At 40.6% G+C, this 21073-nt stretch overlaps 1 protein-coding gene across 2 annotated transcripts; it reads right to left on the bottom strand.

The window, feature by feature from the left end:
- Window positions 1-466: 466 nt before the first annotated feature.
- LIN7C (lin-7 homolog C, crumbs cell polarity complex component) lies at window positions 467-20935 on the bottom strand. Of its 2 annotated transcripts, XM_005306373.5 has the most exons (5): window positions 20795-20935; window positions 10152-10270; window positions 8639-8710; window positions 8112-8321; window positions 467-4357 (listed from the first exon to the last, which is right to left on the bottom strand). In XM_005306373.5, exons 1-5 carry the CDS (start codon window positions 20829-20831, stop codon window positions 4202-4204), a joined length of 594 nt encoding a protein of 197 aa, XP_005306430.1. In that variant the 5' UTR covers window positions 20832-20935; the 3' UTR covers window positions 467-4201. The 2 variants fall into 2 exon arrangements, with proteins under 2 accessions (XP_005306430.1, XP_023965146.1); XM_024109378.3 differs by lacking the exon at window positions 8639-8710.
- Between the last annotated feature and the right edge of the window lie 138 nt (window positions 20936-21073).

Below are 21073 nucleotides of genomic sequence, written 5' to 3'. Positions count from 1 at the left end.
CCACTATGACAAAACTGAATTTACACAATAGCTCAAGAATTCAAGCAGATACAAAGCTGTTTATGCTGCTTTCAAGACATACTACAGAACCCATTTAGCTCCATATGAATTATTCCTGTCTCATAAAAGGCAGGCTTTCAGAGTTTGTTATTCTAGAACAGCCAAAGTCAAATGTTGGCTATGAATTAGAATACTACTTTAATAGTAACCTAACTTACATTAAACTGAAAGGTTACTTTTAATCTTGGTCGGTCAGAGGAAACTAAAACAGCATCTCCTGTTCACATTCTATTATGGATCACTGTGATAGTAATGGATAGGTAGATAGATCAGTGAGCACTTAATTTAACTCCACTTCTGGAATGTTATGACAGTTCACAAACGTTGGACTTGGAGAAGCTATTTTAGGTATTAAGTCTGTTTTTCAGATTACAGGCTGCATGACTAAAACATGACTCAACAGGAATAAAGTGATAAGGAAATATTTATTCAGGAAGTACAATTGACTACAGAATACTTTTGATCTTTCAGCAATCTTCCCCCATCTTTTCCTTGTAACTGTGTTAGTCTATGTCCCATTCATGTTATTTTGTTGTTCATATGAAGACATTATCTGCTCTATTAACCGCTAGAACGTCAACGATACAAGAAGTGAAAATTAAGGACTTGTGTATTTACTTGAATACACAATCCAGTCTAATAAAAAACAATATCCTTTTAATATAGATAAGCTTGGACACTAAAAATCAGCATTTTGTTCAGTACTGAAGTGTTATATCCCAAGCCAGGCATATTTTATCAAAGAAGATAATGACCTTACAAGGTAGTCATAGCAATTCAGGTACTCATCTGAGACAGATGGCAGTACCTCCATAATCACAGGAATTTTTCACTAGTCTTTCTATTAACTCCAGACAGACTGCAAAATAAGGGAAAAAAGTGAGACCCTCAAACCCAACTCAATCAGCTGTTAAGAGAGCAGACCAAAATGTAAACTTGATAGGATTAACTTCCACACATGCATTTTAATTTGCATAGCCATATGCACCTGATATGAATATGCTCAGCTCCATGAGTGATTCTGAATTGCCAGTCACAGCTAGTGAGATTTTGAATAGCCAGTCACAACATACTCTTTCGTAAGGTTCACTGGAAGTAGAGTAGCAAATGAGGAAGCAAAAAAACCTACACACAAAAATGTGTAATTCCACCTCTTTATTTTCTGTGTTCCTAAAATCAAGGGCCTCTCAACAGCAACAGGTGCATAACATCATCCACAGAAATTATATCTGTCCTTAACTCATGATGGTGTGCCCAAGTATTGCATGTGTAGGGGCTGTGTACTAACAAAGTGCAGACCCTGCACCTACTCAGTTGTAGTAAAGAATGTAAGTTTCTTGGTGACTTTTAACCCATCCTTACTTTAAAAATTAGAGAGCTTTCAGACTATGCAAGAGGACAGACTGCTAATGTAATAATTGCAATTTTAGAACAAAAAAAAAACAGGTAATTTCAATTAACCCAACCCCCAACACACACATACAATAGCATTTATGCCAAGCTTCAACCCGAAGAGTTTTGGAACAGTTGATTTACTGAATTCAAAAGCCATAGTTTATAATGGAAATGCTAATGCATTTACCTATAGCAGCTCTAGCTACACTAAAGTAAATATTTCTTTAGGGTAACAAAACACATTGCTTCACCCAGTAACACAAGGTATATGAGTTTTATAATACATATTACTGTCTTTACTTGTACTCATACTTCTCTTTTATATATAAAGCTCTAAAAACAATTCTCTACTATTTTACAATTAAATTAAAGCATTTCCATGATTGGCCTAACTACTGATTTTGGTCTAAATATTTTAAACATTAATCATTCCATAAACATATACAGTTCAAAACATGGTCCCACCAGTAAGAAGTAGCCTTCTGAAACAGGCTAACGATACTCAACCATGTAATTCAGTGCTCAATATCATCTAATTGATAAATATTCATATTCCATTTCAGACTCTACTCTCAAAAATCTTTAAAATACTATCTTTACAGTCTTACAATGCTTACAAACATCCAGAAAGGGTTCACATTTCTAACTTGCTTGTAGCAACCATGCAAGTGTTATTACTTATACACTGGGCCAGCTAAGCATAAACTTCATGCCATCATTTTTAAAAATTTTAACCTTTTACCATCTTTCATACAGTGGAATTAAGTTTACAACGTGGGTAAGAACCTCACTTGCATCTGAAGAAGTGAGGTTCTTACCCACGAAAGCTTATGCTCCCAATACTTCTGTTAGTCTTAAAGGTGCCACAGGACCTTCTGTTGCTTTTTACAGATTCAGACTAACACGGCTACCCCTCTGATAACTGACTTCATGTTATTCCATGTGAACACAGATTAGAGATGAGCCAGACACTCCAAACTGCACTTTTCAGTTTAAGCCTCTAAGAACTAACTTGTTTACAGTCAGTAGGATGCACTCAGGGCTGACTCCAAGCACCAGCTTAACAAGCAGGTGCTTGGGGCGGCCAAGGGAGAGGGGCGGCACGTGCGGCAATTTGGGGGCGGCAGGTCCCTCACTCCCTCAAGGAGCGGCTTTTTTTTCCCCCTTTCTCCCCAATTGCTGCCGCCGGTCGCGACTGTGGCTTTTTTTTTTTTGCTTTTTGCTTTGGGCGATAGAAATGCTGGAGCCGGCCCTGGATGCACTTGAAGCTGCCTTTCAATTGAACAGACACCCAGTGTACTGTCAAGCTACCTCTAGATGTATACTAAGAGGTGACGTCATTACAAAAAAGGGCATAATCCAGAACTTGATAGATTCCAAGAAGTATGTAGCTGTTCAAAAATGTAATCGTCTCAACTGAGGGAGTCATTAGCCACTTCACATCTGGAGGCATCTGATCTGCAGATTTCCTCGTTCCTACCCCAAAGCAGGTAACACCACATTCTCTATTCATGGTATATTATGATACTGCTCATTCTGGACTAGAAACCAGAAGAATCAGATTTCTCCAAATTAGAAGTAGCTAATAATAAATCACATTTTGTTAAAATACAATGTTATCGGTATTTTTCTTCTTTTGGAATCTTACAGATAATTTTGTGAGGTTCGTTAACTTTTGCAGGTCACTATAGCTGTCAACCAGGATATCCCACACCACTGTTTAGTCTCACAAAAGGGAAAATCTTTATTCATTTAGGTATTAACTACTCCCAATCCTGTGTGACTCATCTCTATAAATTATAGGATTGCAATAGGACAAATTCAAATCCCAGTTAGGACAAATACCTTTTAAAACAAGAAGTGGAAAAGTCAGGGAAATACATATGAAATTCTTTCAGCATTGCATTAAATATACTGTTCTTTTTTCTGAATATGAATAGACATGGATACAATCAAGATGAATAGCAATCAATATACAACTTCTCTAATTGCTCAAAAATTAGTATAAAATAATATAAATTATAGGAATGATTGTTCCAGATTTTTAGGTGTCAATTATTAAAAAATCATTTATAAGTGAATGTTCATTGTAAATTATTTACAGAAGAGGTAACAAAATTTCCAAGTTAACATTTATCATAGTGAGTTATGACCTAGCACACATGTAAAAACAATGCACTCATCAAAAATTACAAAACCCAGTACTTATTACCAATTACACAATAAGTCATGATTAGCTTTATGTAGCTGATGTACAGTATGCTTTTAAGAAGAAAAGTGCCAAAACTCTGTTATTCTCTGACACTTCATAGGTAAAAGTCTTTGATTTTTTTAATCATTAAGCACAAAAATGTTTTGAAGACGACTTTCATCAATTTTAAAAGAATGCCAAATGAAAATCTTTAGAAAAAAGAATGTTACAAATGTAAAGTACATCTTATTAAAAATGCATTTAAAAAAAGTCTATACATTTGTCTTGACAGTTAAATATTTTATTTGCAAAAGATCTGTAAGAACAACTGGATAGAAATGCTCGTGTAAACTATTTTTTCAAGAAGTATTTGGGTGTTTTAGAACTAAGCGATGTTAATAGGGAAGGCATTTATAAAATTGCCAACAGGTTTTTTTTTTCCTCCAAAGGATAGCATCTTTTATAGTTTAGGGCAGTTCATGTTGTTAGGTCACAAATCAAACTGTTAATTGTAAAACTGAATATAATTTTCTCCATAAATTACAGTGTACAGTATTAGTTCTGTTGCCTGCGTTTTGCCGATCTCATTTTTTCAAATCGTGACTCCATCTCTTCCAGGACCTTTGGTGTGTAACGTACAACTAACTTAACCTTTCCTTGAGCTGCTTTCAGCAGTTCTACTGCCTTTTCATGGTGTTCTCCTTCAACGCTCTGTAAAGCATAAACCATTAAATACTACATTAGCAAAGAACACAAGTGTTGCAGAAGATTCTTTAGCTCCTTTGTTACACAACAAAATTCCATTATAATAAAAAACTAGAAGTATGGCAGGTTTGAAACTGTAATGCAAGGGTTGCTATCACCTAGTTGAAGACCTGAAGCTTCAACAAGTCACCAAACAAATGGTGATGGCAGACTTTGCATTTTCTTTTCTAACTAGCGTAAAAAAAAGTCATGTGGAAATGAGTCCAAGCAATTAATTTATCATCAGAGACAGGGAACAAGCAGACATACTGAGAGTCACTAGAGTTTATGTTTTACACACACAATAAGTACAATAAGAGAAACATTTTAAAACATGGTCCTTTAGGTTTTAAAGTCTACATTTAATAGAATTTATAAAATTTTCCCTCCAGACAAATAGTATTTAGCAACTTCTCCCCACCACTGCATCCGTTATAAGATCCAGGCATCATATGTTTTATCATCAGTCAGCAAAAGTTATTTCTCCCAACTTTATTATAGTTATCAAAACAATGACATTACTATCCCAAGCCTACCTCCCACTGCTGCTATTAGAAGCTAGAAGGCAGGTGGTGTACCTGTTGATTGGAGGGTTTCCCCGTTACTATAAAGTTACTTACAAAAAGAAAGACAACAGTTAAAAAAAAAAAAACAAGTTATTTCTCTTCTATCAAATTTAGAAAATGTGCTTGGATATTTTCATTTTTTGTTATTCAGCTGAATGCACAAGTCGTTCTCTTTTAAAAATGGCATGAGAAGCTTGTAAGAATACATGGTGTCAGTAAGAGATTTGAAAAAAATCAATTGCAAAATAATATGTGAGATTGCTTATAGTTTCTAAACTATGTCTATACAAATATATTTGAATTCTGTTGTAAACAATATACTAAATGTTACTAGTATAAAAATTCTGGAAAGACCATTAAAATCTTTTAATGGACAAAAGTCTAGTTTTCAAAATATTCTCTATTAGCTAGGTTCTGGCAAAGGCATAAACATTAAAGCCTTTGCAACAATACACTGAAGCATGTTAGTGCTAAGTGTGACAGATATTGCAGCCATATGCAGTGTCTTTGGTGAGCAGATTGTATTAAATTTATTATTGTTTTATGTATCATTGTGAGTCAGAGACCATATGCAACTCTATGAGGAGAGGATTTCCACAGGTCCTTCAGGAACTAAAAACAATGTGGGGGTGGGTGGGTGATTACTACAGTTCCTGAGATTGTAAACAGTCCCAGAGAAGTACCAATCCCTAGGGTGGCTTGCACATATTGATTCAGGCTGCATTTTTCCAGACACTAAGAAACAAAGGAAGGCCTTTTGTTATAAATGGATGAGCTTGAACTGACTTGGGGTCTTCTTTTTGATTCAACAAAACAGGCAGGAACTTGGATCCAGGGGAACCTCAATCCTTGGATTGAAAGGTTGGAAATACTTTGGTCTACTGGGGCTCCATAAGACAGATGAGCAATTCCTAGTATATTTAGTGTGGGGTTTAAAACTATTTATTGTTGGGTTTCTTTTTTAAATGTTTTCTCTGCAATGCTTTTGACCTAAGAATAAATGTACTTTGCTTTGTTACAGTTGTGTGGTCACTGGTTAACAAAAAACAAAACAAAAAACCAAAGCAAAACAACACTGACATTGTCCTCAGAGAGAAAGCAATGCACAGGGCGGAGCCTTAGGCAGACTAGCTTGCTGGAGATATCACAGTGTAAGGCAGGCAGCTGTACAGCCTAAAATTCCCCATCAGAAAGGAGAGAGCCATGAATCTCCATCCAAGAAAGGTGACTGGTGGGAATCTGAAATGGTAAGTGGGCACCCTTGAGGGACCACGGAGGGGGAATACAGGTGCAGTTACTCCTGAAACTGTGACACTAAGTTAATTCTGAATACAGTTATTAAAAACAGGTCTGTTGCATATTAAATATATTAAGATGTTAAGAATGTGCTCAGAGGTATGAGGAGGAGATTTCTTCATTTAAAATTGGTAACATAAAACCAATGTACCTTACATGTGCATGAACACACATCCCAGTTTTATTTATTTTTATAAATATATATTTAAATTTATGCCCACTACTCTGCTAAGCGGGGGTTGTTGGGTTTTTTTTGGAGTGTCTGTGGGTGAGGAAGGCCGAAGAAAGCCACTTGAGGCTTATGGATTCTGGTGCCAGTTCTATGCTTGTCTCAGTATATTTTAGAGCAACTTGGGAATTTCTATAAAGATACACTGGCTAGGCCAAGAAACCATGGTACCAGCACAGAACAGCTGTAGCACTTTGGCCAGGACCCCTTCCCATTCCATATGCTGGGGGCTGCAGAACCAGGTGGCTTAAGAGATGACTATGCCTGCTAGGGATATCTCCATGTTGGGGACATCTAATAGCTCTCCAATTCCTTTGCATCACAAGAGTGGCTCTGGTTACAGACTACAGGATTGAATTAAAACGTACGTTGTAAAATAAGGTTAGGTATGTACAAGTAGTTACTAGAGCCCGAATTTTAACTAGTACGTATAAATTAAGAGTTTTTGAAAGTACAATCAAAACTTGTGTAGTTCACTCAGAGCTGTCTGAGAGTAACTGAGGAGCAAGAATTGTTCTATAAAAATATACACCAAAATAATTTTAAAACCTTTTAGCTGTCTCCTTTTTCTCATCACCCAGAAGGCCACAGGTTGGTATTTTATGTGTTGTGCCTTTTATGCATCTTCAGCCTAAATGGATGCTGAATTTAAAAAAAATCAGTGACTGAGTTTAAAATACATGCTCCTTTTTATAAGAAACTGGAGGAATGGTTTTTAAAATCTCAGCACTTAGGTGAAAAAATCACAGTCCCTGCAAAAATTACTTTATAGCTTGCACTTTGTCTCAGTTTCAGTCTCCAGCAGGATCTTTATCAGGTCAATGACAACATCAATGGACCATCACATTATCTTGCCTTAGATTGAATGGTTTTGGTACTTACCTTACAAGATGCAAAAATTCACATTATAAGTCTGCAACATCAGGGACACATGTAGCAGAACCACTTTAACCACTTTTGGTGGCCAAACCAAAAAAATAATTGCAAACTAAAACTGATTCCCCCGCCTATTTTTCTTGCTGAAATGAAAAAGCAAAAAAACTCTCTTTGGTCAGTTCAAAACGACATTTTGAAATGGTACAGGCTGATTCCCAACAGTTTGTTTCAAAAATTTCAAAACAAACCATTTTGACTTTTGAATTTTTTTTCCAGTTTTTATTCAGCAGAAACTATTTACTGAATTTGACCCCAATTTGCAAATAGTTTTGGTTGCACCAAAAAAGGATTTTTCAGCAAATTTGCTATTTGTTGAAAAAATTATGCCCATCTGTAATTGTAAAACTATTTCATAAGGTAATAATACAGTTTGCTTCAAAATAGAGTACTTAATATTTGGCCTTATTTATCCTCCCATGCTCTGAAATATTGCCTCAGGTAATAGTATACTTGTATTACCATTTAGTGAATTCATGTACAATAGCAAAGCATAGTCCAAGGACTCTTGTCATACTCAAGTTTTTGTCCAATATCCTAGTCTTGCTAATTATGAATCAACTGCAAACAGCAGGATGAGATTTCTATCTTTGCCAACACTAAAAAAAGGCACCAGGCTTATGCAGACTACAGTCTCTATACACCCTCAAGTGGACACAAGTAGTTACTACAACTGAAAGTTAAAGCCAATTCCTACCACTCCGTTTACAGAAAGAAGCTGGTCTCCACGTTTCAGTCCCCCATGTCTATCAGCTATACCGCCTGGGATAATTCGAGAGATATAGATTGGAGAGTTTTGCTCTTTGCCTCCCATAATGTTGAATCCAAGACCTTCTTCTGTTTTTGGCAGTTCAACAACTCTGGGATGTGAATGACCTTCACTGGCAGCAAATGCAGCAACTGTGGCCTATAAGAAACAAAACTATTTACTTTTTCTTAAAATCAGAATCTTAGAAAGTCTCCATCTCTTATAGTCAGAGGTGGTAAGCAATTGAAAAGGTTTTTGAGACAGACAATGAAGTAAAAATAATGTGTATCCTAGGTACCAACATCAGAATACGAAAACTAAGGGGCATTTTGAATTAAATAAAAATGAATGTCATTTGAAATAACAAGTCTTTCATATCTTGTTCATACAACTGACAGATTAACAGGTCATATCAGGAGATCACCCTTTTTGTGACAAAGTATTACATTCTATTCTAGTTATAGTAAGACTTTTACCTTTGCTGTAGCATTAGCTCTCACTTCTGGGCTACTGCTGATGTCCACAGTTTCATATACGTGCTCATATACCTTTAGGACAAAGTTATTTAGTAGGTACATAATTTAATGGGAAAAATGAATAGATAGGTTTTCTGCTTAGATGGTGTGACAAATAATCTACTGTGTTAGATGTGTGACAAGAGATCAATACTTCTGCTACTACTCTCAAAATTGCATTTCCTAATTTAGAGAGAAAGGGTATGTGCCTGAAAGATAACGAATCTGCCCTATTGGAAAACCTCCTCTAGCTGAGGCCATGTCGACACATAAAGCACGGTAATGGCACAGCTGTACCGACACAGCTGTGCCGCTGCAGTGCATCTGGTGAAGACGCACTACGCTGCCAGAAAAGCTCTCCCATCGGCATAAAAAAATCCAGCTTCGCAAGCAGCAGAAGCTCTCCTGCAGATATAGCGCTGTGCACACGAGCACTTATGTCAGTGTAACTTATGTCACTCAGGGTGGAATATTCACACCCCTGAACGACAAGTTTTGTAGATATAGGTTGTAGCATAGACATAGCCTGAGACAGGACTGAGACAGTAAGTCACACCTTCCCCTGGGTCTACTGAATGGGCCATTCAAGCACAGTGAATATCACTGCTATCACTGAAACCAAAAGCGATAGTTGGATCTGCAGCTACTCCCACCCACGCCCACACGACTGGAAGAACCATTCCGAGTGCAGGTAAGGGAGTGAGAGCCTTGGGGAGATGCTAATTAATGCTAGAACAGAATGTTAATCATAAGGCGGAGACAGAAGAGCAGTCAGATTTGTATTGACTCACAGCTTGCTTTCACTACTAAAAAAAGATGCATTTTTTACCTCACGGTAACTAATGCGCATGAGCTATCTCATAACAATACTGTGAAGACAAAACACTTTTGTTTTACTGCAAAGTAAACTAATTGAGGTCAAACTCTGGCCAGTTTACCTTGTGGTAAAAAAAGTGTCTTGTCTTCACTGTTTCTTTACCTTGTGATAGCTCATGTGTTAGTTACCCTGAGGTAAAAAACACAGCCTCCTCCCCACCAACTCCCTTTTTTTTTTTTTTTTTTTTAGTAGTGAAGACAAGCCCTCACTTGCACTTTTGGGTAACAGATGCTTGTAGCTGACAGGAAAGTCAGACCCTCAAGTTCTCTCTCCAAGAAAAGTGTGAATTGTTAATTGGCTTTCTGTAACCTAAAATAATATATTCTTATCTAGGTTACTTTGGGGCAAAATTTAAATCTAAGTATGTTAAGACAATTGTTCATTTTGTTTTAAATCCTTCCCTACTTTTTTTTTTTATAAAGAATTAAGCCCCAAAGTTTGCAGATAATAGATTTGAGGTCAGATTAAAAAGTAATTCAAAACAAACTCTTGTAACAGCTAGCTTTGTTCCTGCTCAGTAGGTACAACAGTACATGTTAGAAGCAGGCATATATCTGGTATTTTTGGTTGCTATTTGTTTATGCCAGGTTAACTTACCTCTCTCACAGCATTACAGAACTCACTTTGAAGGACCCTTTGCAAAGCCTGTAGTTTTTGTGGTGGTATTTCTCCACTCCTCTGTAATTTTTCCAGCAACTCAATAGCTCTGCAGATATCTGTGAAAAGATAGAATATTGATAATGAACGCCTGACTTTTACTCAGAGAATGTTCTTTTAGTGCGTTCATGTGCACACATACACACCACTTTGTAAGTCAGAATTAAGGATGCTTAAATGCGTTTCCTTTAACACAATCACTAAATATTACTGAGAAGACACCAGTTAATGCATCAACATCCAGTTGATGTTCCAGTTCCCTCCTCCAATGACTCCTTGCATATCTCATCTTCAAGATCGTCATATGTTAAATCTACTTCTCCCTCTGATCCTTTGAATCCGTTCCTAGTTGCCTGTACCACTTTCCACGCCCCATCAATGTGTGCTTTTTATGGTCCCTGTCTCATTCTCCATTCTACTTTGTTTAAAATCAACATTGATCAATATCAGCATTCACACATGGAATGAGGAAGGGGACTACACAGAGTAGAAAAAAAAATTGAGTAGAAGGGCTGGTATGGGTATACTGGGTAACAGTGCACACTGTTTCGGTTACCCTGACAATTTATCCACCTTCCACCAGTGGGGAGACCCACTGCCAACATAGCTTCCCAGTCACTGCATATCCTGCATTTCTGGCTTCCTTGCCTTCCTAGCTCTACCTGCCTCCCCAGTTACAGCCCCTACCAACCTCTGAGTCTTGTTGCCTCTATGCCTCCCTTCTATCCATATTTACCCACTGACAGAATCTACCCGTGTTCACACCCTACATACTACTGTAATAATTTTTGTACAAGGCATGTCTTGTAAGGTATCATTTGAAAACTCATAATTTGCTGGTCAGTATCATCCTGATAAAATATGTGTGGAACATTGTATATAAAGTTATAAGATTTCCCTGTATGATGTTATTAACACATGTTCCAACCCCCATAGCCCTCCCCAAACTAAGGGTGGCAAGCAGGTCTATCCTAAACAAAGGAATGTGTACTCTGCTTAATTTGCATTTAAGTAGTAAACAGAGTCATTGGTCAGAGAGGGAAACAAAAAACACTCAAATGGGTGAGAAAAAAAGCAGCAGGGAACATCCTTCCACATAGATTCTCTATCTCCTAGTGCCCAGCTGAAAATGTTTTTCAAGAGGGGAACAAGTACCCAAAGGCATCTCTTTCTTTCTCCCTGCCCATGACATGCACAGTATCTGAAGCGAAAAAGGAAGCCAGTGCTGGATTCTGGACAGAGTTTGGTTAGCAAGACTGCTGAAAGCACACAGTGAGAAACTTTGCTTGAATCTGAAATAGCTTGTTAAGGTAGGTATTAAGATGTTTTACTATCTTTATTTTTCTTGTAACCATTTCTGACTTTTGTGTCTCATTACTTGTATTCTCTCTCTTAGTTAATAAACTTGTTTTATCTAACCCAGTGTGTTCAAGTTGAAGTGCCTGGGTAATGCCATTTGGGGTGACAAGTTATGTGCATATTATTCCTTTAAAGGAATAATGGACTTATAATATTTTGCACTCTCTGGGAGACGGCCGGCAGTACAGGACATAGATTTCTGGTGGAAATCTGAGACTGGGGTATGTTGGGGTGACCCTGCAGTATAAGCAAGGCTGGTGAGAGTAAAAGTGTAACCCAAGTGTGGTTGGCAGGCTGCAGTTACATGTAGATGTTCAGGGTGTGGGGCTTGCAAGCTAGAAGGCTATTTGTGAGTGGCCCAGGTGAGAGCTATTTCACCAAGGTATTGTAAGGCACCCAAGGTTGCAGGACAGGAGTAACACAACTGCTCATTAGTCTGGATTGTTCCCTGGTATGTCACACCCACCCATCTCATCTATGATAAATATTGGCAATGGGAGCTCCTGTCTAGCAGATCTGAGATCAACTGTGAAAAACCACCAGGGCTTTGCTAGATGGAGAAATTACTTGTGTAGCAGAGCTACAAGTTTCACCTGCCAGGCAACTTTGTACAAGCTTCTCCCACTGCTTGCCTACATTGTTAAGGCTGAGACATGGTCAGAAGTGGCAAAGAGAATCTTACAGGACAATTGCCTGAAAAAGCAAAGTTCATTGCTCTGCTTATTTTAATTGGTGGAACCACCTATGGATTTTCTGAGGAGAGTTCTGGTCCAACTGACTGGGAGTACAGCTGACTAAGCTTAAACACTTCATAGGAAGCAGGTATGGACAGAGGAAGGGAAAGCAGCTAAAGTCTGTTATTGGGAGACACTGGCCCTTTAAGAGGGAGTAAGGCCAAAGCTGTGACTCATCAGCTCACTTCAACTGGACTTAAAAGGGGGGGGAGAAAGCTGACGAGTCAAAGCTGCCTGAGAGCACTGACAGAGAGATAGAGAGCGGCAGGTGAGGGCTGTCTGAGGAGGAACAAAGACCCAGGAAAGAGAAGCAGCGGTAGAGGAGAGCTGGTAGAAAGCCATTGAGAAGAGCAAGAAGTTGATGGCGAGGACTGACCAGAGCTGTGGAAAACCTGCCAAGTTAAAGGAGAGCTTGTGCAGAGGTTCCTAGGAAGAAGAACCACCAGCCTGGTTAGGAGAAGCTGAGCCCAAAACAAGAGTTGATGCTGGAGAGTGGATTTTGGAGCAGGAATAGGACTCCTAAGAAGAGAGGCCTGGGTGTTTGGAACACTGTGGGAAGACATCCTTGCAGCAAGCTTGAGTGGAGAGCTACAGGAAGCTCAGCTCAGAACATCTCCTGAGCTGGGGTATGACTCTCAGACAGGGAAGCTTGGCTGAGTGGAACAGTGTGGGGAGTTCTTTGCAGGAGCCCTGACTCAGGGCTATGGGATGAGACTTATGGGACAGAAGCAGGTCTTGGAACTCTCAGGCAGAAGGCCTGGAGAGCGGGGCCCTGGAACAGCAGCTGAATGAACCATGATAAAGTGGTTACTGACTCTCAGATGGGTGACCTGGGAATCATGACCTTTGAATGGGATTGAAGAGCTGCTGGACTGCAACCTTCTTTTACTTCAGGGTTTCAGAAGGATGGTTTTATCATGAATTCTGTGGACTATTGCTGCTATACAGCACCATTCACTATGGACAGAGACAGATAAAAATAGCTCTCTCCTCTTTCTGGGGACAAGATGCTACACAAAGCAATTGTTACATGGGAGAAGACAGTGAAATTAAAAAAATAAATAGAAAAAAGATTCAAGGGGCAGCAGACACTTAACAAGTTTGAGATTGCTTTCACAGAACACATACACCCTTCCAGTTTTACAAGTACCACAGGGGGGCAAAGATCAGAAGTTTTTCCTCATGCAAATCTACATATACACACAGTACATTACAGCTTTATTTATAAACTGTTCATTCAACCACAAATGCAATAACTTTTGGCTTAAAGGAATTTAGTTATAGGGAGAAATTAGGCAGAGAATGATAAAACTGATTTTTAAGGACAGCTGATAGCTCCATTTTTTCCAAACAAAGCTTACACAGCATAGTGTGAAAGAGTACCTGAAAAGTTAGATTATTCAATTTGTGACACCAGCAGACCAGATGCCAGCAGCTGAGCACTGACAAAGTCATTGCTGGAAACCAGTCCAGCTCACCTGTGTGTTAGTATGGTTAAGTTGAGCATTGGACTTATAACTATCTGTCTGGACTTCATGAACTACTAGTAAATTGCTGAACGTATTAATCCTACTTATGTCTGTATTCTGTGCTATAAGATAATACTTAAGTATTTGCTATATAGTTCAGAACATAACCCACCAAACAAGAAAAAACATCACTTAGTACTAAATCCCTATGAAAGACATTTCCTCTTGCCCATCAGGAAGGACTGTCAAAACTAAACGGGCCATTGTGGAACATCACAATACAAAATTTTGCTAGCAGTTCCTGCACAAGCTATGTGCAAAAGGGCTCATCCCATCATCTTGAATTCTGGAAGAAGGAAAAAAAGATAGTGAACAAGAAAATTTGTCATCTCTTTGCTGTTTGAATTCTGATAGGACTGGAGCTAGGAAACAAATGCAGAGATCCCCCATGGTCAACCTGGGTTAGCCCTAATAGACATTCAGTGCTGACAGATTGGTACAACTCTGTCACCTTTTGAAACCATAGATAGTAACTAATTTTGTGTATATATGTTTGCCTGCGTTAACCTGTAAATAATTCATTTCTTTTTCCTGGTTAATAAATCCTTAGTTTGGCTACAAGCAGTTGTCTTTGGTGTGATATATAAGGTACCTATTAACCTGGGGTAAATGACTCATCTCTGGGGAGTGGAAGCAACCTGAATCTTTTGTGATCTTTGGTGCATGCCAACTATCATTAAATCCAGCTTGCCTGGGTGACAAGATAGACTGGAGTGCCCAAGGAGACTGTTTGCGACTCCATGGTAAGACTGTTACAGCACTTCAGGGATTCATATTTGTTACTGGGTTGGTGAAATCTAATTACTCCTGGGGGAATTGTGCACCAAAAAATTAAAAAATTCTGTGCACAAGTTAAATTCTGCAAATTTTATTTGTCAAAATACTACTACATCATCACACCAGTTTCAATTATTTTGTTAATTTATTTCAAAATACCTGTCAGCAAGAATGTCTGTAACAATACAGACACACACAAAAGTTCCCTCAGGAGTAGCGAGTTAAAGAAACCCCTACGACAACCCCGTTCCTATTTCTCTGCCCTCCCCCCCCCCCCCCCGGAGCCCAGCCATGCCCCTCACCCCCCCAGCCCAGACACTCACACTCCCTACCCTTCAGAGGCTAGCTGCACATCCCCCCTCCTCCAACACTCTCACCCCTTAGCCCCAAAGGACAGCTACAGCCCCCTCCAGCCCAGACATTCACACCCTCTACTCCCCAGAGCCCAGCCACACACACACCCCAGCCAAGACACTCACAGCCCCTACCCCACAAAGACCAGCGATCCAGAGCGAGAAACAGCTTGATGCTGGGTCCCAGGCTTGCACAGAGTTTCCTGCGTGCTTCCATCTCCTTCCTTCAGGGCATGCTGGAACTGTAGCTGCTGGGAACCCTTCAGTTCCCTCCCCCTGGCTTTGTCTTATATTTGCGAGCTGGGCTATGCCAGGTTCAGCGGCCCCTAGTGGTGGCCAACATCTCTGCTGTCCATTTCTATGGGGGGGGGGGAGAGGAAATTCTGCACGCACAACATTAATTTCTGCAAAATTCCACATTGCGCAGTAGCGCAGAATTGCCCCAGAGCTATCTAATTATAGAACACACATCCAATTTGGAGTGTCTGCCCTGCTTTTTGACAATCTGCCTTGAGGTTGGCACTCTGTCGTGAACCACTCCAGACAGTATGATGCTCTTTAAGTGAACATTTAATGTTGCAAAACAAGTCTTAGAATGCCTAGAAATACGTTGTTGTTTTTTAAATGCAAAGTTGATTTGGTTTAATTTTTTTCCAATATTGAGTCAGGATCTGTTAACATGTTCCTCTGACACAATAAAAAATTTCCCACTGGAATCAAACACTGCATAAATAATTTCATTATATAACCATAACAGTAGTACTATTACATGTGTTGTGGAGTCTAACATTCCTTTCTGTAGTAAGTCTTCCATTGATTGCACTTCATGCTGAACTAGACCCAACTGTCCATCCCATCTAAAGCATTTATAATCTTCTGATTACTAGTTTCTGGATGCCAAATATTCTATTTTGAAACAAAAAATTTTTGCCAAACAGATATCATGCTAGGGTTTGACCACCTCCCCTTCATTCTTCAGTTTCTACTATTCAAGAAAGGAACCTGATGAAAGGGCTTGGGGGGGGGGGGGGGGGCAAAAAGCTCAGAAGACAGACTAGACAGTTTGGATCTTCTCTGGTAAGGTATTCCACAGTCTAGAACCTGGAACTGAGAATGCCTTGCCTCCAGCTCCCAGAAATTTCATCCTAGGAACTCAATTTCCATATCTCTCTGAATGCAACTGTGTTGGTCAGTCACAAAAAGGCAATCTCTGAAGGGCCCTGGCCCCAGCCCAAAGAGCATTTCAAAGATTAAACTAAGGATGCAAAGAGGGAATCAACAGAGGGTACAGGGCACTGATGTGATGTTATTTTGGTTGTAAGTTCCCCAAAAGAGTGGAGATGCCACACACTGTGTTATATAATGTGGAGCAGGATTTAATTTATGTCTGTAGAATGCTCAGAACCTTCAGACACTAATTTTGAGATCCACTGTATCTTTTACACAAGTACAGAGTAAGGGGCAGTACATAACTGTATTGCCCCAGAAGCAGCTCAAGCCTGGTTGATGCATAAATTTTGTACCATTATAATGATTTCATGGACTCAGATTCTAAGGCCAGAAGGGACCATTGTGATCATCTAGTCTCATCTCCTGTGTAACACAGGCCATAGAACTACCCCAAAATAATTCCCAGAGCAGGAGTAAGTTGATTATTTTTTGTCAAGGTTCAAATTTCTTGGTCAAGGTATAGTCAAGTTCCAAACTCCAGAGAAAAATAATAAAAAACAACAATAATGATAATGAGTAAATAAAAAGATTTCGGGGTCCATTCAAAAGCATCTGGTAGTCCAGATTTGGGCCGCAGTCTTCCTATTGACTACCCATATCCTAGAGCCTATCTTGATTTGAAAATTGCCAGTGATGGAGAATCCACAACCCTTGGTAAACTGTTTGAATGGTTAATTACCCTCACTTAACCATTCCTACCTTATGTCTTGTATGAATTTGTCTAGCTTCAATTTCTAGACATTGGATCGTATTATACCTTTCTCAGCTAGACTGAAGAGTCCTCTATCATCACATTCCAGCTAGGTACTTAAAGTTAAGCTACTTATAAATTAATCAAGTCACCCCTTAACTTTCTTTTTGTTAAACTACATAGATTGAGCTCCTTGAACCATCACGACAAGGCATGTTTTCTAATCCTTTAATCATTCTTGTGGCTCTTCTCTGAATCCTCTCCAGTTTAACATCATCATTCTAGACTTGTGGACATCAGAACTGGACACAATATTCCAGCATGGGTCACAGCAGTGCCAAATAGGGAGTAAAACAACCTCTCTATTCCTACTTGAGATTCCATGTTTATGCATGCAAAGATTGCATTGGCCCTTTTGGCAAGTTAGGGAGTGTGATTTTTTTTTAAACAAAAATAGTTATACAGGTGTAACTGGTATCCAGAGGGTGGATGCGGATATTCCAATATAAGCACTTTTGTGCTGGCACATCTTTTTTCATACTAATACAGTTAATGCAGTACAACATGTGTATAGCCAAGGCCTCAGTCCCAATCTCTTTTCCAGGTTCTCCTGGTGCTCTGAAGAGGGAGTAAACTGAGCTAGGTCTATAACTGGAACAACATGCCTTCCCCAGTGCAGCTATGTCTCCTCCACTCAGATCCTTCCCCATTCACTCCCACCCACCTGCATGAGGCTGAGGCGGTGGGGGAGATACAACAGTTCTATGGAGCCTTCCTGCACTGCTACCTATGATGTGGTTAACTGGGCACTTTGTGTCCCCTTGCACTGCCACACTAGGTATGCCCCAATTTGGCCCATTATTCAAAACAACAAGAGACTAAATTGGATACTGAATTGACTCAAGAGGGGCTTCAAGGAAAAAACCTCACACACTTGGAGATAACACCATTAAAAACAGTAAATTAAAATAATGTAACAAAACCAACGTGACACCAAACCCACAACACACTATTTAAAGGATGGATTTTATTTGCAGCAAGCAGATTTTCGGATTAATCACATGCACTTTAAAAGTGAATTTCTGTTGACTGTGGGAGGCACTAGAGTGACTGAAAACCCTGGAGGCAAAGTTAACTAGAGCAGAGGTATATTAAAGACAGTAGCAGTGCAAGGTTCTCTACCTAATTCTACTAGTGCCTCCACTCTAAAAGATAACCTCAAGGTGTGAGAGGATAGTCTCTCATCCTTGGCTTCCAGTGAAATTGCTAAAAAAGGGTGTTGGTTGTGATTCAAGCAAGAGAGAAGAGATTTCTTCCACATTTGACTCTGTATGCAGTATTGTAGCCATGTTGGTCCCAGGATATTAGAGAGACAAGGTGGGTGAGAAAATATCTTTTTTTGGACCAACTTCTGTTGCTGCGAGAGACACGCTTTTGAGCTTTCACAGCTCTTTTTCAGGTCCCGAAGCTTGTCTCTCTCACCAACAGAAGTTGATCCAATAAAACATATTCCCTCACCCACCTTGTCTCTCTAATATGTGCCTCTGGTTAGCAGATTTAGTCCCATTGCTAGTAAATGTGTGGTAAATTTTTTAAACATTTTCCCTCATTTCCTAGGTTACTTACCAACTCTCTCTGATCAGTTTATCCTTAGCCTGATAATGATATCATTTAATTATCCAAAGTCAACACTACCACAATTAACAGAGGTTAGTTATTTCTGCAAATAGTGCTGCCCTTCAGTATATGTCATATAGGTACACACTATTATATTGTACTCTTTTTTCCCCTCTTTTCGTAAGAGGCAAGACCAACATGCAAGAAAACAAAATAGTTCTTTTGTTCCACTGATTCCTACTAGGTAACTCTGCACAGATTTGTTTTCATGGATAAAGCACAATGACAGGGTAATGAGGTGGAGGAGGATGCTGCCCCAGGTTTTACCAAGAGCAACTAATCCCATTGCCAAAGCAGCTACTCTAATTAGCAAGGGGGGTGGGGGAGGAGAGAGAGACTGCAAAGGTGTGTTTCAGAGTAGCAGCCGTGTTAGTCTGTATCCGCAAAAAGAAGAACAGGAGTACTTGTGGCACCTTAGAGACTAACAAATTTATTAGAGCATAAGCTTTCGTGGGCTACAGCCCACTTCTTCGGATGCATATAGAATGGAACATATATTGAGGAGATATATATACACACATACAGAGAGCATAAACAGGTGGGAGTTGTCTTACCAACTCTGAGAGGCCAATTAAGAGAAAAAAAACTTTTGAAGTGATAATCAAGCTAGCCCAGTACAGACAGTTTGATAAGAAGTGTGAGAATACTTACAAGGTGAGATAGATTCAATGTTTGTAATGGCTCAGCCATTCCCAGTCCTTATTCAAACCGGAGTTGATTGTGTCTAGTTTGCATATCAATTCTAGCTCAGCAGTCTCTCGTTGGAGTCTGTTTTTGAAGTTTTTCTGTTGTAATATAGCCACCCGCAGGTCTGTCACTGAATGACCAGACAGGTTAAAGTGTTCTCCCACTGGTTTTTGAGTATTTTGATTCCTGATGTCAGATTTGTGTCCATTAATTCTTTTGCGTAGAGAAACATTGAGGGGGGGAAGCTCTCTCCCTAACATAGCACTGTCCACACTGGCGCTTCTAGCAGTGTAACTTATGTTGCTCAGGGATGTGTTTTTTTCACACCCGAGCAACATAAATTATACTGACATAAGTGGTAGTGTAGACATAGCCTTAGGTATTTAACTCTCCCCATGTACCGTATAGGCCTAGGCACCTAATTCCACTTAACAGCAGGGTGCCTATAAATCAGGTGCTGCAGTGCTCAGGTTGAATCCTAGCCTGGTTAGTCAGGATGAGTAGAAATAATATGAACTGGGGATGGGAGAGGGTAGGAGAGAATTACTTAAAAGTTTAAAAGTGCATAGATAATTTAATAAACTATGTAAATGCCTATTTCCTTGTTTATTGCCTCTTTCACCCATTCTGACAATCTAGCAAATTTAACTCAAAGTTGAGAAGTTTTCTATGTAGAAAAATTCCTACTATCGCTATCCCTCACAAGATGTGTGCAAACCACTATCCAGCAAGACACAAGTCCAGTATGGAGCTGATGGGGAAATTCTAACAAAATTGTAAAGGGGAAAAAAAATTTAAAAAATTTCCCACTGAAAACCAAACTCCCAGACTGAGACTTGCAGACATTTACTTAAGTTATGAAGGACAAAAGGAAAATCTGGGTCTAATAATTCCAAAGAGGTTTATGCCTGATGCGTTATCATCAGCGTGAGCGTAATGAGAAGGAATTAACTTCATGCCTTGGGGATGCTTAGAGGAACCCAGAGACGTGTTTTGCTTTTGTTTTGTTTTTTGGGGGTGGGGGAGTGGAGGGGGGAAGAGACTAAACATTCCAAGAACCGTTTAAAATGTTTCTGCTGCCCCAGCCAGTACTTCTCGCCTCGAAGAGGTACAAGGAAAATTCAAAGGCCCCGGGAGGAGTCGGCTCCGGAGAGTGAAGGGGCCACTGAAGCGAGAACCAGGAGAACACGGGTCCCGCTGTCCACTCACAGGGAGACCCCAATGCGCCCAAACCCTGGGGCCGCCGGGCACCTCGGGGCTGGCACCTCGGGGCTCGCCCCGCCCGGCCAGCGCAGAAGCGGCGGCGGCGGAGGACGTTGCTCTGGCTCTCCCGGGGGAAGTGTCACTGAACTGCCGCAGCCCGGGAGCCGGTGGGGAGAGGGGCCCACCCAGGGCTCCGCCCCCTCGAACCTCACCAGCCCAACGGCGCTGCCCGGCTCCGCTCCCCGTCAGGAGCCAGTGGACCGGCACCCCGCGCGGGGAGCCGGGCAGAGGCCCGCACGCAGCTCCCGGCCAGTGGGAGCGGCGTCACCTCCCGCGCGCTCACCTCTCTCCAGCCGCACAGGCTCCCCCAGCGCCGCCATCTTCTCCTCGCTCGCGCCCGCACCCGGAAGTGACGCGCGCCGCGCGGAAGGCCAAGGCGCGCGGCGAGGGAGCGGGTGTTAGGGGGCGGGGCTGCTGGGCTGCCTGCAGGGTGGGGTCCCGGGGCTGGTTCCCCTAGCGCGACCCTGTGGTTTTTGTCCTCCTCCGGCTTGGGTGCCCCACCCCGGCTCCAGGCCCCGCGGCTGTGCGGGGTCCGCTCCCCGGAATCCATCCCAGCGCCGGG

The sequence above is a fragment of the Chrysemys picta genome, chromosome 4, assembly GCF_011386835.1.
Source record: "Chrysemys picta bellii isolate R12L10 chromosome 4, ASM1138683v2, whole genome shotgun sequence".
Lineage (NCBI taxonomy): Eukaryota > Metazoa > Chordata > Testudines > Emydidae > Chrysemys > Chrysemys picta.
The sequence above is the reverse complement of the archived record's forward strand: the minus strand, read 5'-3'. Positions and strand labels throughout refer to the sequence as shown.